At 39.8% G+C, this 19798-nt stretch overlaps 1 protein-coding gene across 3 annotated transcripts in view; it reads left to right on the forward strand.

The window, feature by feature from the left end:
• Positions 1–3966, forward strand: part of Zfpm2 (zinc finger protein, FOG family member 2) — a 437880-nt gene extending 433914 nt beyond the window's left edge. For 2 of the 3 annotated variants that reach the window (XM_021183129.1, XM_029469633.1), the window contains one exon: positions 461–3962. In XM_021183129.1, coding sequence (XP_021038788.1) covers positions 461–2952 — 2492 coding nt within the window. In that variant the 3' untranslated portion in view covers positions 2953–3962. Of the gene's footprint in view, positions 1–460 lie in introns of all 3 variants that reach the window. The other variant, XM_021183128.2, reaches the window with a different exon arrangement.
• Positions 3967–19798: the final 15832 nt, after the last annotated feature.

Raw genomic sequence — 19798 nt, forward strand, 5'->3', positions numbered from 1 at the left:
GTAGCTTGTAGCCATTCTAATATTCTAATATATTATTACATTATTATATTATATATTATATTAATATTATACATAATATTAGAGAATACCCTGTTACTTCTTTCTACTATAGAGGATAGTATTTGGATGGCTTAAAAATTATAAGCCCAAGTCTTGGTCTTCGACATCCATGTTTCACAGCTTGATTGTTATAATTAACTTTCTTAGTTTTGTTTGTTTGTTTGTTTGTTTATTGACCTATAAAGTAGAATCACTAATAGTTCTCCACATCTATACCATAACACTCACAAAGAGGCTGGGAAATTATTACATGTGTCACCAAAATCTTAGTATCATAAGTGAGGTTACGAAGGATTTCTGTTTCTGCTGTGCTGGGGACTCAGCTCACTAGTAAAGATTTCCATCACTGGGTAACAAACAGGTGTGGCTCTCAGCTCTCCTGCTTTGCGTGTCTTTCCAGGTGTGAAAATGGAAGAGTTCCTGCCTCCTGGCGCGAGCTTAAAATGCACGGTCTGTAGCTACACTGCTGATTCTGTGATCAACTTCCACCAACACCTGTTCTCGCATCTCACTCAAGCCGCCTTCCGATGCAACCACTGCCATTTTGGCTTTCAAACCCAGAGGGAGCTACTGCAGCACCAGGAGCTCCATGTTCCCAGTGGCAAACTTCCCAGAGAAAGCGACCTGGAGCACTCCCCAAGTGGAACGGAAGACAGCTTACAGCCAGCCACAGACTTGTTGGCCAGAAGTGACCTCTCCCAGAGCCAAAAGGCCATGCCGACTAAGGATGCAAGCTCAGACACAGAGCTGGACAAGTGTGAGAAAAAGACTCAACTCTTCCTCACCAATCAGAGACCAGAGATACAGCCTGCCACCAACAAGCAAAACTTCTCTTACACAAAAATAAAGTCTGAGCCCTCCAGTCCCAGACTTGCCTCATCTCCAGTGCAACCCAACATCGGGCCCTCTTTCCCTGTGGGACCTTTCCTGTCTCAGTTTGCTTTTCCCCAAGACATCACGATGGTCCCCCAGGCTTCAGAGATCTTGGCGAAGATGTCCGAGCTGGTACACCGTCGACTGAGGCATGGGAGTAGTAGCTACCCTCCTGTGATTTATAGCCCTTTGATGCCCAAAGGGGCTACGTGCTTTGAGTGTAACATAACATTCAATAATTTGGATAACTATCTAGTTCACAAAAAGCACTACTGCAGCAGCCGATGGCAGCAGATGGCTAAATCCCCTGAGTTTCCGAGTGTTGCTGAAAAAATGCCGGAGGCTGTGAGTCCTAACACTGGCCAGACTTCCATAAACCTTCTCAACCCAGCCGCTCATTCATCGGACCCAGAGAACCCACTCCTTCAAACATCCTGCATCAACTCTTCCACCGTTTTAGATTTGATTGGGCCAAACGGGAAAGGCCATGAGAAGGACTTTTCCACTCAAGTCAAAAAGTTGCCCACCTCCAACAGTAGTGATGACAAAATAAATGGAAAGCCTGTTGATGTGAAAAATCCCAGCGGTCCCTTAGTGGATGGGGAAAGTGACCCAAATAAGACTACCTGTGAAGCTTGTAACATCACCTTCAGCAGGCATGAAACCTATATGGTCCACAAACAGTATTACTGTGCAACACGCCATGACCCTCCCCTAAAGAGGTCTGCTTCCAACAAAGTGCCGGCCATGCAGAGAACCATGCGCACACGCAAGCGAAGAAAGATGTACGAAATGTGCCTACCTGAGCAGGAGCAAAGGCCGCCTCTGGTCCAGCAGAGATTTCTTGATGTAGCCAACCTAAGCAATCCTTGTAGCTCCACTCAAGAGCCCACCGAAGGGCTAGGAGAATGCTATCACCCAAGATGCGACATCTTCCCAGGAATTGTCTCTAAGCACTTGGAAACATCACTGGCCATGAACAAATGTGTTCCGGTTCCCAAATGTGACACGACCCATTCCAATGTTTCCTGCTTGGAGATGGATGTCCCTATAGATCTCAGCAAAAAGTGTTTATCACAGTCTGAGCGGACGACAGCATCTCCTAAGAGGCTACTAGACTACCACGAGTGCACAGTGTGCAAGATCAGCTTCAATAAGGTCGAGAACTATCTGGCGCACAAGCAGAATTTCTGCCCTGTCACTGCACATCAGCGTAATGACCTGGGTCAGCTTGATGGTAAAGTGTTTCCAAATCCAGAAAGTGAACGGAACAGCCCTGAAGTCAGCTTTGAAAGAAACGTGATCAAATGTGAGAAGAATGGGAATCCAAAGCAACCATCTCCCAACGGAAACTTGTTTTCATCCCACTTGGCAACCTTGCAAGGCCTGAAAGTCTTCAGTGAAGCAGCTCAGCTCATTGCTACAAAAGAAGAAAACAAACATTTGTTTCTTCCCCAATGCCTTTACCCTGGAGCAATAAAGAAGACGAAAGGAGCTGACCAGCTTTCTCCATACTATGGGATAAAGCCAAGCGACTATATCGCCAGTTCTCTTGTTATCCACAACACTGACGTCGAACAAAGCACAAATACAGAAAATGAATCACCTAAAGGCCAGGCCTCCTCAAATGGGTGTGCCGTACCCAAGAAAGATTCTCTGCCATTGTTGCCCAAAAACAGAGGCATGGTCATAGTGAATGGTGGACTCAAGCAAGATGAAAGACCTACGGCCAACCCACAGCAAGAGAACATTTCCCAGAATACCCAGCACGAAGATGGCCACAAATCCCCTTCGTGGATCTCTGAGAACCCATTAGCTGCAAATGAGAATGTCTCCCCAGGAATTCCCTGCGCAGAAGAACAGTTGTCTAGCATAGCAAAAGGTGTGAATGGCTCCAGCCAGGCTCCCAGCAGTGGGAAATACTGCCGGCTATGCGATATCCAGTTCAATAATCTTTCGAACTTTATAACTCACAAGAAGTTTTATTGCTCATCACATGCAGCAGAACATGTCAAATGAACTAACTGAGTTACTAAAGAAAGCAGTCACCTTTGGTACCCGTGTTTAGTATGTTCTTCTAAACAGTCCAGAAAACAAAGACGCTGTTTGAATTACATCTGGCAATCAGGAGATAATTCATTATGGCTGAATTGAAGACTTAAGGTGTAATTTCATTACAGACCATTAGTAAAGTGTATTATTGGTGCCATTTTCAGAAAAAGAATTAATTTATTTTACCAGCAGTATTCATAGCTGTGGTTATGTTATTTTTATTTAAAAACTTTATATTAAAGTCATTTGTAATGATTGTATAGTTATTGTGTAGCACATATGGTTTGCACTGTATAGTAGCTTTTAAAGAAAATAGTCACAAACAATACAGAAGAGCATTTTAGAAATAGCTTCAAAAGCACTTGTGTATTCTGATTTTTTCTTATATGCTGTTGCAGATATTCGTATATGCTAAAATATAACCTGCAAACATGTTCTAAATACACATGCTATAAGTTCGCCTTAAGATTTCAATTCTTGGATAATCAGGCTCCAATTGCACTTTATATTTTAGCAAATACAGTCTCTTAGTCACTAGGCTTTGCATTCGTATGTAGCCGTATATTTCTGTCCATTTTCTCAAACTGAAACATGTATGTTAAGTGAAGATGGCATTTCTTTCTTGTATAGTACTTGTATTTTCTTTCGCCGATGCAGCCCTGTCTCAATTTTTAAACCTTTGCTGTTAAATGCAATACTTTATAAAGAATGAACAAAATTACTGGAAGCAGTATTGTCAGTAATGGAGTAGTATAATCAGTTTTATCTTTTGAAAGGCACAGTCTAAATCGAACCCCTAAACTCAATGCTGCAAGTATGAATTTAATTCATATATAAGATCTATTTAAATATAAGAGTAGCAATACTGCACCTGGTGATCACGAAGATAATGTTCTACTTCTGATAGAAATAATTTCTCAACAAATGTTGTTACTATGCATGTACATGGATGGAATAAAATTCCAAATTGTTGGAGACGTTTGATGGTCTGGGCTTTTTGTCACCCTGAGCACCAGGTAAAATATCTAGCTCTAATTGCCACACAGTAAATAGCAATACTTTATATTCAGTTCCCTGTTCATTTCTGTTGGCAAGTTTCCCTCAAAAATGGCTGTGACAGCCAGTGTTTCATTTAATTCAGCCTTACTCACTTATTTTCAAGGCATATCAGCCTAGGACACCACACCACACTACTGTGACTAGAAACAGCAGCAGAAGCAACAAGAACAACAGCAACAACAAACTGAGATTAGAGGTGCCCCCATTTGACAGATGTTAGTATTCGGTAATGGATTTAAATTCCATAGAACAGTCTAAATGCAATCAATGACTATAAACCATCGCCTTTTTACCATTGATATTCAGACCACTCAATTAATGCTTACAATCAGACCTCAGTTTAAAAAATTATATTCAGCATATATGTTAACGTTCCAATTAAACCCAAAAAGTAAATCATTGTAAGGGCCGTTAAGGACATGGAATCCTTTTTCGTTTTCCAGCAGTACCAGAGGTTTCAAATTTTTAAGTGCCAAAAGTCTAAAAGCTAACAAGAAAGAAGCAGAAACCTGGAAATTATTCTCAGCTGTCTGTGCATCCACACCACACAGTAAAGCAGAGGCACATGGTAGTGCCAAGTGCCTTCCATGTGACTCAAAAGAAGGCAGCCTTTGTAAGGGAAAACACTTCAGTGATGTCAGGTCAGCCTACTTCAGCTTGCACTCTAGAACTTGAGCAGCTGTGGAGATTTCCAGAGTGTGTGATGCCTCTGGAAACCACTGCCCGTGCAAGTGTGACTACACTGCTTAGTGGTAACACTCATCCCCCCATGCTGCACTCTGCGTTTCCTTTGCAACATGATTGCTCAAAAGCATCAGAAGGAACATCTGATGTTACATCCTTAGTGTGCATCAATGGCAGATGGAGAAAGCGGTGGAAATAGCACTTCTTACCTAGTACTCACAGCTTCCAGGTTCTCTGTGTCTTGGGTGAATCCATGGCTCCCTGCTGTGTGTTCTACACTACTTCACAAGTAATCCCAGGGAGAAGCATTTCCCCCATTCTTGTCTGGGCATATCTTTAGGAAAGTAAGCTCTGAAGAGCTCCCCTACAGCCTTATGCCCCCCAAAGACTCCAATAACTATTAGGACATAATTCAGTCTGTCATCAGAGGCATTGGCAGGCAATCCAATACTTTTGTATGTTAAATTCATTAACATTAGGACCAATTCCCTTTTGCTTAGTGATTTCACACCCAACAGGCAAAGAAATGAAAATTACAAAACACAGGTATAGCACATTATGCCTATGAAGAGAAATATTTCTCTAATTGAAATTGAAAGAATAAAATAACTAAGATCTGTTTATTTCATAGGTGATTTTTCCTATAAATTTATGGAAGGGACAAAGCCCTTGACAGTACTGCACATCAAGCACACACTCAGAAAAAAAATGCCTTTGTTTCTGTAACTCAGTAATGTCAATAAACAGTAGACAAATCTTGCTCCACAACAATATTAATCTTTTTTATTAAAAGCCAAAAGTACTTAAAGACTTTTTTAGATGATATTATTTCTAGATTCCAGTTTTCATAGAGTTGAAATAATCTCATCTTGGGTTACTTTGCCACATAAAAAATGAAATGTCTGAGTAATAGGTATTTTCAGTCTTAGGGATTTAAGAAGTAAGCGACAGCCTCCTCCAAATTCCTCATTTGTCTTCAATGTCATCTTTTAATACTAAACCCTTCCTTTTGGTAGGATCAGTTTTAAATGTTTGGCATGAAAGCTAGATGCTCAGGTTTTACATTCAGCTGAGTCTAATTTCATGAGTTAGTATCAGCAGTTTCTGTGTATGACTCGGGCTTGATCACCATAAAATTATGTTAAGAATAAATTAATCTCAAAGAGTGAATTAAAACACAAATTAAAGAACTAGGTCCTGGAAAGCATCTAGGATGCTTTTAATTTCAACATCTGTCTATTACTTTCCCTTTCATCACTCCTGGACCTCAAGAATGTATTTTAAGTATCAGCGAATGGATTGTTAAACGGATAATGGAAACAGAAAAAGGTTTGTGCATTAATATCTAAGTGAATAAAAAAAAATCAAAGAATATATGAGTGATTACTTGAAGGTTAACCTTATTTCATTACATTGTTGATGGAAAGGAGCAATGTGCCAGAAAGTTTTCAAGAAATTTCTTTTAAATATGGTGGCTGACTCTTGTAGAAAAATAAAACTACATCCATATCTGAAGCTGTTTACCAGGAAAGTCTGTCATAAATTATTTTTAACAAGAGTTTTATGTAGGAAAATAGTCAATATATATATAAAAGCATGAGGGGACTGAAAAGCATTGGGGAACTTAAGAAAGTAATCCCAAACCTGCCTGCATACTGGAGAAGCAGAAGGGAAAATAGTATTTCATGGAGGGAATATTCTGCATTCTGTTGAAGTCTTGGTTACTGTGGGTTCCTTGGCACTGGAGCCCTGCAGGAAGCTGGGGAGCCCAACTCTTATGGCTCACAGTGCTAAATCCCAAGAAGCTGAATTACAGTCCATGTCCCACCAGCCTGTGCTGGTGACACTAGAGGATGAGATTGCCCTTCACCTGCCTTTAGGAACACTCCAGATGCACAGGGTTCTACAATTGCCCATGTCACAGTTGCTATTAGGAAACATACCATAGGGAACAGTCAGAGGTCTGCCTTGATCCTGTCCTTCGCTTTCTCCTTGGTACCTCCTACTGTAAAACTTACAAAGTATTTATTTTGGGGTGGGTGTGTGTGTGTCTGAAAACTGTAGCTTGAGGAGGAGCTGAGGAAAACAGCTATACCCTAGATTAGTCCTGAAAGCTTAGCTTGGACAGTATCCCCTTATCTCAGTTTCTCTTCGGGTAGAAAAGAACAACTCAAACACCAGAAATCACAGCTCTTCTGTCCTTCCCCTTGATACCTGTAAACTCAGCTCAAATGTCAATAGAAGTACAGGAGGGCTCCAGCTGTTTCTTGGTGTCTCTTGTAACAAATTTCTACAAACTTTGTTATTGCGAACAGAAATGTATCCTTTTGCGGATGTGGAGCCTGTGTTGCTTCTGCAGTCACCATGGAATAATTCCTACTCTGGGTCTCCCAGCTCCCTCGATGCCAACAATGGTTATCTAGTGACTGAGTTGTTCCATTCTCTGTCTCCATGGACTCAGCGCCTCCTATTTGCCTGTTTTTAGGACACTGATAAGTGCCTTTAATGCCTACAGGAATGATCTGGTGTAATCTTTCCATGTGACAATCATTAATCACATAGACAAAAGTTTTTCTTCTTACATGCTAACATTTATAGACTATAAGTGTTAGGTCCCATTATTAGAACCATTATTTGGTCCTCTACAAGGAGATGATGAGTTACTCTGGTCAACATCTACTTGTAGATGAAGACATTAAAGAAAAGAGGTTCTGGGCCAAGTTCTACAAGTGTGTGGCCATGCAACAAGTGATTGAGACATAAATGTTATTGACAAATGTCAGTGTCACCCTATCAAGAATCAGACACCTAAAGCAACATATCCCAGCTGATCACTGATGACCCAGTTGTGGGACATAATTAAGTCTGGCGCCAACTATGCACAAGGCAGTGCATCTATTTGGAACTTAATAAACCTTATTAATTCAGAGAATCATGAAAATCAGACACAAGCTAAGCACAAGTTTACTTTGGCACTATCTAGCTAAAAGAATTTGCTCAGTATATTAATAGAGTAAACAGGATTGAAAGAGAATAAACTGTTTTCAGCAACCCCAGCTGCCCCGTTTTGCATACAAATAATGTATTAATTTCAAAGTTTTATCTTCACATTAGAGAAGGATGTCAGAGGTTTTTAACTTGCCAACAATTCTATGATCACACATTTCATTTCCAACATGTGATATCACCTGGATTCTGATGCTACAAATGTATCAAACTCACTAGTGACCTGGAAGAGAAAGCAGTTAATCATATCATGTACACAATTATATAAATGTACATAATCATATCATGTACATAATTAAATGTGCAATACTATATTTATTTAAAATACATAGATATAATATAGTCTTTTTCTGTGAAACTAAGAGTAGGCACATGAGGCTTTATAGACTGAGAAAGACAATAGCAGGACACCCACAGACATATTGAAGTTGGACGTTTGTGTTTCTCTTTGTGCTTCCATGCATGGATGTCCCCAGTGAGAGCTCAGCATCTACACAAGCATGTGTTGCCTCTAACAAATTTCATAACTTGGCTTCATCCATTATATCCATTTGCCTTGGTACAAAATTAGCATGTGCCTTTTTAAACTGATACAAAAAAAAAAATGGACAGAGCCCCCTCAACAATGTGCAAGTCGGTTAATCGAACAAGTACATTAAAAAAGTTATTTAGTAATAAGGAATATTCCCAAGTATGTAGTTGTATTTGTTTTAAGACTCATCCCTACCCTCTGAAATGCCATGATACGCACAGTCATCTGCAGAGCCCTTCTAGGGAGGACTAAGCTGAAGTCACTAGGATATAAGACTCCTATGTCCACATCCAACATTCAAGGATCCTATTAAACAGTGGACCCTGCCTAAATAGAGAAAGCAGATGAGCCTGAATTTTATGGAGTGACCATTCAATGCCAATGCTGCAGGTATAAAATGGAGAAGCTTTTAGGAGTAATGTTGTAAAGGACACAGCTGTTACATGTGTTTTCTGTGGTTTTGCCCTGCAGTGATATCTGCCTTTATTCCTTACCTCAAAACTCTTCGTTTTCCAACCCAACTGAACTCAATAGTCTTGAAAGTTCCATTCAAGTCTGAGTCTCTCCGTTTATTTTGTATTGTATTTCATTGTTTTATTTGATAATTCAATCCAAGCATATAATAGTTTACACTCAGAAACTCCATCCTCTCAGCACACTTATTCATGCCCCTCCATACAAGTCCTCAGTCTGCTTTTGTTGTTTTGATTTTGTTTTGAAACCTACCAGGCTTAACCAGGCCTGATCTCATGGACATAGGCATGGTACTGTTCACTGGAGCATGGGACTGTCTGTTCTCAGTAGTTACATGACTGAAACAGTAGTAAGTCTTCCCTCAGAGGCTTTTAAAAGCCAACAGTTTCTAAGGAAAAGCAGGATCCCATGATCATGAATGAATGTTGGAGGATCAGTCTTAATACAGCCCATGTACAAGCAATGGGAGCAGTTATGAGTTCATGAGAGCAATGGACACCTCATGTCCAGAACACAATATTTCTCATCCCTACCCCTTATCTTCCATCTCTTGCATCCTTTCTGCAGTCTCTTCTTTGATATCCTTTGAGCCTTGGAGTGGGAATGTCCTGTTATGGATGTCCCATTGAGGGCTTAGCATTTCATAGTCACCTTTTATCAGTATATTGACCAGCCATTATTCTCTGCACTTACTACCATTTAGTATAAAAAGAAGCTTCCCTGAGCAAGACTCGGGGCACCACTCACTTATGGATATATACATACATATTTAGGAGGCAGTTCAGCAACACACAAAACATTTAGCAAAATGAGAAACGGTGACTATCCCTTTTGGGCCTCTGATCCAGGTAGCCATGGGACTTAAATGAGATTTGCAATAACAGACATGAACTCCATCCAGTGGGATGGTCCTCAAATCCTTCCCATTAAGAAGCAGTTATTTAACCCTACCAACCTACTATTGGACCAGTATTGAGTCTCTTACCTGGCAGTTTGTCTACAGCTTGATAAGCTCATTGAAGACCCCCCCTTTGCATTATAACTTCCAGCACTATGAAAGCTAGCTAGTTAAGGTAGAGGCTTCCAGATCAGTTCTAGTAAGATTTCTTTGTTTTTCTGCCAAACTTTGTGATGTCTTCAGCCACAGGGTCTTAAAATCTAAGTATTGTAAGTAGACTAGTATAGTTCTTCATTTCTACTATTTAAGCTTAGAGATTTCATCCCTGAAACATATTAAATAAGTTTGCATCCATTTACAAAAGAGAGTCATTGCGTTTGAAGACCAGAAACAGCAGGGGCACCCCCAATACTTTATTTTGATTCTATGGTAATACCGAGAGCAGAGCAGAACTTTTGAACACACCATTTTCCATGGTATATTTTCAGGTCACTTATGCACAAGTTTCTCATTTTCAATTATTAATTTTGAGGAGGAAACACTTGTGGAGTCTATTAACAAGATTGGTGGACTCCCACTGTGATCAGAGACAAATGCTTAGGGGAATACTGGAGCCATTCTGGGATTTGTGACCACTCCTGGTAGGGGGTTAAGGAGAAATGGGGAGATTGAATGAGAGTGGAGGAGCTTGTGCAGATCCAGTCCTGTGCCATCTGTGCTCACTGCATGTCACAAATTTCAAACAGAAACAAAGAGTGTGAGAACAAATGTTGTTAGTTGCTTTCAATTTGTTCCTCTACAAAATCATTCTGTTTCCTTCATTTATCCATGCCTCCCCTCCCCTGGGGATCCCACTGTAGCTGTGAGAATCAAATGTCAGAAGACAGATTTTTGTCTTCAGTTGGTTTCGGGTAAAGTGCAGAATAAAATGACACAAGTGGACATATTACGTTCCTACAGTACATAATACATGGTTGCGAGGAATAACAGAAATATAGGAAGGTATATTATCCAGTCTCAAGAATCCTGAGACAAGTTACTCTGGGAAATACGAAACGTCAAGTAATAAAATTTCTTCAAATAAAATAAAGCAGAAAACAAAAAAGGGAATGATTTGAGGAGAAAGTCGGAATGGGACTATTTCTAGAAGATACTAAATGAAGAGGTCATTGTGTGGCAAGATCAACTGTTGAGAAGAACGCAATTCCCTTTCCCATCCATTCTATTGCTATTCCCTACGGTGCAATATCAGTACCACCCATTGGGTCACCTTGACCTTGGCTGTAATCATGTTTTCCCCTCTCTCAGTCTATAGCCTCCCATTTGAGATAATCTCCCATCCTGTCAGTTCCCCTTCTAGACATAAATTCATTTTCTTATCTCCATTCATAAGATCACTAAAGTCTAGTTTAAGACTACCGTGCAACCATCTGATACCTTGATTGTTAGAAGATAAATTTTAATTATTACAAGATAATTCTCAAACTGACACACTCTGAGTCATAAGCCCATTTCAGGTTGAAAAACGTATTTTTACTACAGTGATCTTTCTGATGATAAAATCTGACTGCTCTCACATTCTTTTTAAATCTCCCAATGACTCCCCCATTACCACTAGTATCAAGTCTGTTTTCTTTACTGTGATTAACAAGACATTAAATGGTTGGACTCTTTGCTGATTCAATTCTTGATTAGTTTTGTGTGCTTGTTGATCAAGTAGATATGCTAAAATCATGACAGATACTTTATATCAAATGATGAATCAGGGAAACAACCCTGCTCATTTGTAACTAAAGGAGGACGCTCAGTAAATGAGATTACTAGCCAACGTCATGACAAGACTCTCTAGCCACCATCTCCATACTGAAAATGCCCCTAGGCACTCTAAAGAGTACTGCTTCATAATATCTTGGCCTTGATTTATCCTAGAAGAACAATTTTCTAGTCTTACATATTCAAAGAAGATCATTTTTTGAATGTCAGTATATTAGTGTAGTGATATTAACATGAAATTCCAGTTACTTATGACAAAAAAGTTCATCCCTGGTGTCCATAGACACGAGGACCAGGCAATTATTTAGGAGTTCAGGTTAATGGTAGTCTTCCTATTGTTAACCTTGTTCTTAGAACACCATGACCCTGCTAACAGGCAAAATTACCTTTAACCCAAAGGATTTCACATGTATTGCTAACCCGTGAGCTATGTGGTAGGTTAGATAACAAATACCAATACACAGGCCAGTGTGGGGAAGATGTGGGAAACAAAACCAGCATAGAGCTCCCTTAGCCAGCCTTCTAATGACTCCATCTCTTTGTAAAATCTATTATTAGAGAATCTCATACACTTAGACAATATAATTTGATCATACCTTCCCTTCATACACTGCTCCAACTCTCACAAATCCTCCCCATCTACCCTCATAATTTCTCATAAATATTATCTTTTTTCTTCCTTCCTTTTTTAATTTGCAACTCACTGTGTCTCCTATACATGAGAGAACAGTTGCACTTTGGACTGATAACTGCTGTGACTGCCTGTGTAAGACGTGCACAAAATCAAGCCAACATTCCAGCATGAACTGGGGAAGGCTCCATTAGGCATCACCTCTGGCTGAGAACTATTGGCACTGTTGGCTGTTAGGGGAAGGAGAGACAGTATTCTTCAGGATTCTGGCCTCCAATAAGTCTCCCATGCTCCAGTGGATGGCTGTCCACCCATGCATACACAGGCATCTCTAATCTGACTACTGTATTTTGCTTCGTTACTCTGTGCTTCTGTGGGATGAGAGGGCACACCATGGAACCGAAAGCAATTGCTCTAGGAATTGGTCTCATGATAACTCTGCTCAAGCACTGGACGAACAATGGCTTTAGTTTTCTTTCTAGCCTCCCAATGGTACCCCTTCCACTTACGTTCTCTCTTATCTGATTTTCATGCAGAGAGGGCATAATGGAAGAAGATTTAGGATGAGATAGTAGAAGGATTCTCAGTTGGGATTTCTGCTAGAACAACAGAGTTAAGATCTATGTTTACTGTACTGCATCTGAACCAAGAGGTTACATAGAAGCCTATTGTCTCTCATCACCACCATGTCTCTTCCATGATAGAGCCCTTCAAGGTAGTTAATATAATTCATATCTGTATGTGTATTTACAATATGCAACCTATATTAGCATTTCATATAGTCATGCCCATGTGTCTATTGTCTCTATATATCTGTATATGTTATACATGCACACACTGGAAATACTTAACACCACCAGTCTGTTATTAGCTTCTGTTTCTTTACATTTCACTCCTTTTAGTTTCACTTATAGAAAATACAGAATTGCTGGGCGTGGTGGCGCACGCTTTTAATCTCAGCACTTGGGAGGCAGAGGCAGGTGGGTTTATGAGTTTGAGGCCAGCCTGGTATACAGAGTGAGTTCCAGGACAGCCAGGGCTACACAGAGAAACCCTGTCTCGAAAACAAAAACAAACAAACAAACAAACAAAAACAAAAAAAAACCCGAAAATACAAAATTAATAGTTTCAACAGTTTGTGTAAAGACATTCATGAAACAAAATACAAATAGATATTCAGTAGACACAAAGGGCAAGTCACATGCTTCACTAAATGAAAGCATTAGTTTTGCAGACCTGCAAGCCACAGGGAATTTGACCCATAAAAAATTATACAGGTAAGACAGGTAGTTTTCAGGATAAGGAAAAGAAACTGGGCCCATGTGAACTTGAGGAGTAAACTGAGATGAGAATTCAAATCCTCACAGAGATGAGATGCACGTTCTTTCTCAGGGAACCACGGATGTCAAGTGCTAAGAACACCAAGGTCATATCTGAAGCCATAAACATCACCATCAGTGAAAAAGCATTTTCCAACAGTTAAGTGCAAGGAACTGACATCTGACAGTGGATATGGGGAAAGAGAAGAGACTACACTGAAATCAAACTTGTTTAGTTCATGAAGCATTTATATTGAACTCACTAATTCATTTCCCTGGCATTTGCAATGATAGATCCTGGACACAGAATGAATGAGTAGTCCCAAGCTTCAAAGACTTGTAGTCATTTTTATACATGCACACACAACAGTATGTCAAATATCTAGGTGTAAATAAGCATATAATAAATATTCTGTATACAACCATTATAAAGCTTTTGCATTTAATATGTAGTATTTGTGAAAGGATCCTCCGGTAGTACTATGTCCAATTTTCTGAGGAACTGCCAGACTGATTTCCAGAGTGGTTGTACAAGCTTGCAATCCCACCAGCAATGAAGGAGTGTTCCTCTTTCTCCACATCCTCGCCAGCATCTGCTGTCACCTGAATTTTTTATCTTAGCCATTCTGACTGGTGTGAGGTGGAATCTCAGGGTTGTTTTGATTTGCATTTCTCTGATGATTAAGGATGCTGAACATTTTTTCAGGTGCTTCTTAGCCATTCGGTATTCCTCAGGTGAGAATTCTTTGTTTAGCTCTGAGCCCCATTTTTAATGGGGTTATCTGATTTTCTGGAGTCCACCTTCTTGAGTTCTTTATATATATTATATATTAGCCCCCTATCTGATTTAGGATAGGTAAAGATCCTTTCCCAGTCTGTTGGTGGCCTTTTGTCTTATTGACGGTGTCCTTTGCTTTACAGAAGCCGAAAGACACATGCTCCACTATGTTTATAGCAGCCTTATTTATAATAGCCAGAAGCTTAAAAGAACCCAGATGCCCCTCAACAGAGGAATGGATACAGAAAATGTGGTACATTTACACAATGGAGTACTACTCCGCTATTAAAAAGAATGAATTTATGAAATTCCTAGGCAAATGGATTGACCTGGAGGGCATCATCCTGAGTGAGGTAACCCAATTACAAAAGAACTTACATGATATGTACTCACTGATAAGTGGATATTAACTCAGAAACTTAGAATACCCCAGATACAAGATACAAAGCACATGAAACTCAAGAAGAACGAAGACCAAAGTGTGAACACTGTGCCCCTTCTTAGAATTGGGAACAAAACACCCATGGAAAGAGTTACAGAGACAAAGTTTGGAGCTGTGACAAAAGGATGGACCATCTAGAGACTGCCATATCCAGGGATCCATCCCATAATCAGCTTCTAAACACTGACACCATTTCATACACTAGCAAGATTTTGCTGAAAGGACCGAGATATAGCTGTCTCTTGTGAGACTATGCCAGGGCCTAGCAAACACAGAAGTGGATGCTCACAGTCAGCTATTGGATGAATCACAGGACCCCCCAATGGAGAAGCTAGAGAAAGTACCCAAGGAGCTAAAGGGATCTGCAACCCTATAGGTGGAACAACATTATGAACTAACCAGTACCCCGGAGCTCTTAACTCTAGCTGCATATGTATCAAAAGATGGCCTAGTCGGCCATCAGTGGAAAGAGAGGCCCATTGGACTTGCAAACTTTATATGCCCCAAAACAGGGGAACGCCAGGGCCAAAAAGTGGGAGTGGGTGGGTAGGGGAGTGTGGGGGGGGCGAGGGTATGGGGGACTTTTGGGTTAGCATTGGAAATGTAAATGAGGAAAATACATAATAAAAAAATTAAAAAAAAAAAGAAATACGAATCTCCTCCTGTCTTCTCAGTCTCTTGCTGAGGACAGTGAGAAATGATAGAGTGGCCGCCACTTGAAGGGGAGGGCTTCATTATCACAGACCCCACAAGTCACAAGAGATCTATTTCCCTTAATGTTTTCCAAAGAGAATTACTGATCAAAGTTGTTTTCTTCCCAGAGGTGTGTTCCTTCCAGCTCAGGGATGAGGCATATCTCTGGGACACCCAGAGGACATTTGCAGTCACTTCCCAAGTGGCTCTTGTTCTCTGGATTAGAGAGAGAATTATCTCTAAACTGTCAATGTAACATCTTCCAACAGCGTGAAATTCTGTCAAACAGAAATTGAAGATGAATAAAATGAAGATACACACTCAGGATTACTCCCATTGTGAACCAGCTGTGCTCTGCTCTGGTGCTTCTCGATGCCCTTCTAGTAGATTTAGGGGAATAGAGACATACTGGTTTCTGAAGAGCCCTGCACACTTTGCCATTGGAAGTGGCTGTGATTGAATAGCCTGACAAGCACTGTGAGCATATGCAATGAGCCAACTATACAGCACTCCAGGGCAGGATTACAAGTGATTTGTGTGCATTTTGGGGGGTAATCAGTTATCATAATTCCATTTGTAATTTATGTTTGCATGAAAATGTAGTTTTTAGTCATTGCTAGAATCCAAGGAACCAGTACAACCTGTTTTCATTTTGTCATACTCCAGGGAATTTTGACATGTCAGTTTCTTGAGATTGTGTGCCTACTAGATTGGATAGACAGATTCTAAAAATAAAGAACTATTCATTACATTTACAGATCATGTGTGTTTTATGGAAAGGTGTTCATTACCCATCAGATGTCATGTATACATGTGTATATTTATATACACATGTATAATTCAGATGAAAGAACAGAGAGACAAATAAATGAGTAGAAGGATCTTTTTAACCCTTCCTTTTGATATCACAGCATCACAGTTGTATCTTAGGCGTTACAACTTCAAGAGTATTAAATGAAGAAATCACATGGACGTCTGATCAGATGACTTGCAAGTTCTCTTACATTCACAGAACAAAATGATGACTACGAAGGTGAGAGAGGTAACATGAAAGACACAGACCAAAAAGCAAGTAAAATGGACAATATGAGAATGTGTGGACTAAGATGAATGATGAGATAAAGTGAAAGTTTCAAACAGAAAAGCATTCTAAATAATCATTCTAAGAGGGCTATCCCTCAGCTTCCATTTGAGGGATAAACTAGCTTTTGTTTTGCCCTTGTGATCCTATGATTTTTTTCCTCAGGAAAGAAATATAATCTGATTAGTTTTAAAAGATATCCTAACACATGGCATCTAAAGAGTGTCTGTATGCTCATCAATAGATTACTTCCCCACCTATGCAATATATGGGAAATAAATTCCTAGCCCCAGGCTTCCACTCAGTGCTTTTGAAATGCTTTTAACCATGACTCTGGTAGCAAAACTATTTTGAGACTCTACAGTCTTTCTCCATTTCACAAGTGAAAAAAAAATATTCACAATATAGTTGTTACCCTTGTTGTAGGGTGCACTCTGGTATTTTCTATTCTATTCTTCTCTGTTCTAGTCTAGGCAATTCCAGTTCATTTATAAATGCTAGTCATGACCCACTAAATTGATTCCATGACCCATTTATGGATCACATCCTACTGTTTGAAAAGCACTGTTTTAACTGTCTAAAAGGTGACAAGGACAAGGTATAGAAATGAGCCAGTGACCACTTCAATGGACAAGGTGAGCTCGACTTCAAACACTGACAAAGGGTAGAGTCAAAAAGAGAAACAGTTGACATTCAGGAAATTGACATGAGAGGAACAGGGAGCATGGGTATGAGAGTTCTGGAAAGAAGGGGCAAAGGTTAAATGTGTCTTCCAGAGAAAACTACCCTGCAAGGCCTGCAAATCCACAAGGAAAATTCCCAGTTCATTAAAGAAAATATACAACAACTTTAATAAGTTTTTAGTATTTAGGTTTCTCGTTTCTCTGTTTCTCATTATATATATATATATCACCTTTTTTGAACAGAAAAGGCAGGAGAGAAAACAAGATATTCACAGAATGTTACTAATTTCATTTAGTCCTTGATTATCCCCCCTCTATCCAAGCCTCAATTTTCTTGACACATTTACTCCTTTTAAGATTGAATAGTTTAAGATATGAGTGTGTGTGGAATCCGAGTGTGGGTATATGCATACAGTATGGGTGACCACTGAGGCCAGAGGCATTTGACTCCCCAGGAGCTGGAGCTCCAAGTGGTTGTGAGCTACCTGATGCAGGTACTGAGAATTGAACGCAGATCCTTTAGGTGAGTGACTGCTCTTAACCACTTAAGTATCTCTCCGGGGTCATGTGTCATTTAATCTTCAACTCCCCAAAGTCTATTAATATTAACAATAAAGTAAATTTCAATAATTAAACAAATATGACTTTTAGAGTATTCTTCTAAGAGAAGGATTAGAGGCAACAATCAAGTTGAGTTATATATTATATTTCCTTTGAAATTAATAGGAGCAACTACAGATTAAGGCTAGCTTTAAAGGAGGCACAGCCATTCAAGCTGATAACATTCAAACTAGTAACAGACGGTTGCTAGGTATGTAGTCCAAAATTTCATTTCACTAACAAATGTCATAGATGGGAAATTATGAACTTTGGGAACTGGGGGTGATTCCATATGAAATATAACTTCTGTTGTCGCCATGATTTCATGGGAACAAGGTAAGGAAGCCATCACTTGAGAGAAACTTTGTAGCAATTAGATGACAGTACGTGATCACCAGGAATTGACTTGATAACCACTCTGGAATTCCTGAAGGAGGGGAACTGTGAACGTGAGGGACCCCCAAAGTGCTCAGCAAGGCCAGAGCACTAAAGGCCACAAAATGAAGAGCTACAAATTGATAATGACTGATACATCCAATCACCAAGTTAAAGTTTAGCACTAGTTAATATATAATATGATAACTATTATAACTAATATAATAATATACTAACTATATAACTATTAATATAGTTAATATATTCAGAAGAGAAAATTCTCTTCTCTCGCTCTTTAATTCTGGTCTCTGGTTAGAAACCTCACCAATTTTTTTTCACACTCTAGAGAACTGGCCTTATGACATGATATGATTGTTTACAGTTATGTTAGTGGTCTCCGACTTCTACACCAGAATTGTGTGTTAATGAATTCAAGTCTCCTCCTAAGAGTGGGCATCTAAGCAATCACAGATGGACACTCATGGTCTCCTGCAGACTCCTTGGGGTTTAGAAGACCCCGCTGTACACCATTGGCATCCAAGTCACAGACCCAGCTTATGACCACCTTGCTGCACTTCTCACAGGAAACCCCATCTTTCCTATTTGAGAACAGCACCAGTACTGGCAAAACTGTTGAGAATCCTCTTGGTGTCTGGTAGGGAGAAGAAACAGTAGATAAATGTATGTGGCTGTGTATACCATGTGAGTGCCAATATCCAAGGAGGACTGAAAAGGACATCAGATTCCTCTGGAGATGGAGTTCCAGGGTGCTGTGAGTGACCCACTGTGGGTGACTGAGCACAGCTCGGGGCAGCAGTGCTTTTAACTTTTCAACCCCAACTCACAACATTTTACCAACTCACAGTAACTCAAGATGGAAAAATGAACAAATAATGCAATGATTTAGAGGTATCTATACTAAATATCACCAAATCAAATCACCTTAATTTTCCCAATGACTACGTCTCTTGACATTTTTCTTCCCCCACAGAAGGGCAGAAGATAATTTTCTCCTCAGAAAAGCTTGAATTTGGTTATCGCACTATGAGGTAAGGTACTTGTCACCTTGATCAGTTTTTAACACTTCAACAAACAGCCTGCAGTAGCTTTAGAGGCTGAGTTAGCAGATGAAGCTCAATCAAAGCAAGAGTAAATGTTCCTGAAGCTCCTTGGTGACGTTTCCTAGATACCTAAATAAAGTAAAGAGGAGCTAGAAACAAGAATAACTTCTCTCTTCACTGTCTGGACTTCATTCTCAAGGATACAATACTGTGGCTTGTGTATCTATGCTTATATGTTTGTTCATATGCATAGTCATTATTATTACCTATATAACGTTATATGTAGTTAACAATTCATAAAACTTCTCATTTTTGTGCTGTATACCTAATAGCAAGGTTGACCTAAGTTGCTATAAATTTTTTGCTTCAGTGAATGTTTAGAAAATGCCGAAAGAATAGATATATTGAATGGCTAGTAGAAACCTGGTGAAGACTCTCATAATAACCATTCAATTATCAACATTTTAGCTAACAAACAAGCCACTCTCAGGAAACAAATATGGCTGCCAATAGCAAGACTCAGTTTACGTCAAAACCTGAGACATAAAACTGAGTTAGAGATAGGGCCACAAGCCTCTTGCGGTCAGAAAAGCACCGGGGCAGCTAGGGCACAGGGTCAGTTGACACTCGCCAGCTACCCACAACACCCACCACAGGATCTTAAGACTTCTGGTGAGTGGAACACAGCTTCTGCTCCAATCCAATTGCGCGGGACCTGAGACTG

Source organism: Mus caroli, chromosome 15 (assembly GCF_900094665.2).
Source record: "Mus caroli chromosome 15, CAROLI_EIJ_v1.1, whole genome shotgun sequence".
Taxonomy (NCBI): domain Eukaryota; kingdom Metazoa; phylum Chordata; class Mammalia; order Rodentia; family Muridae; genus Mus; species Mus caroli.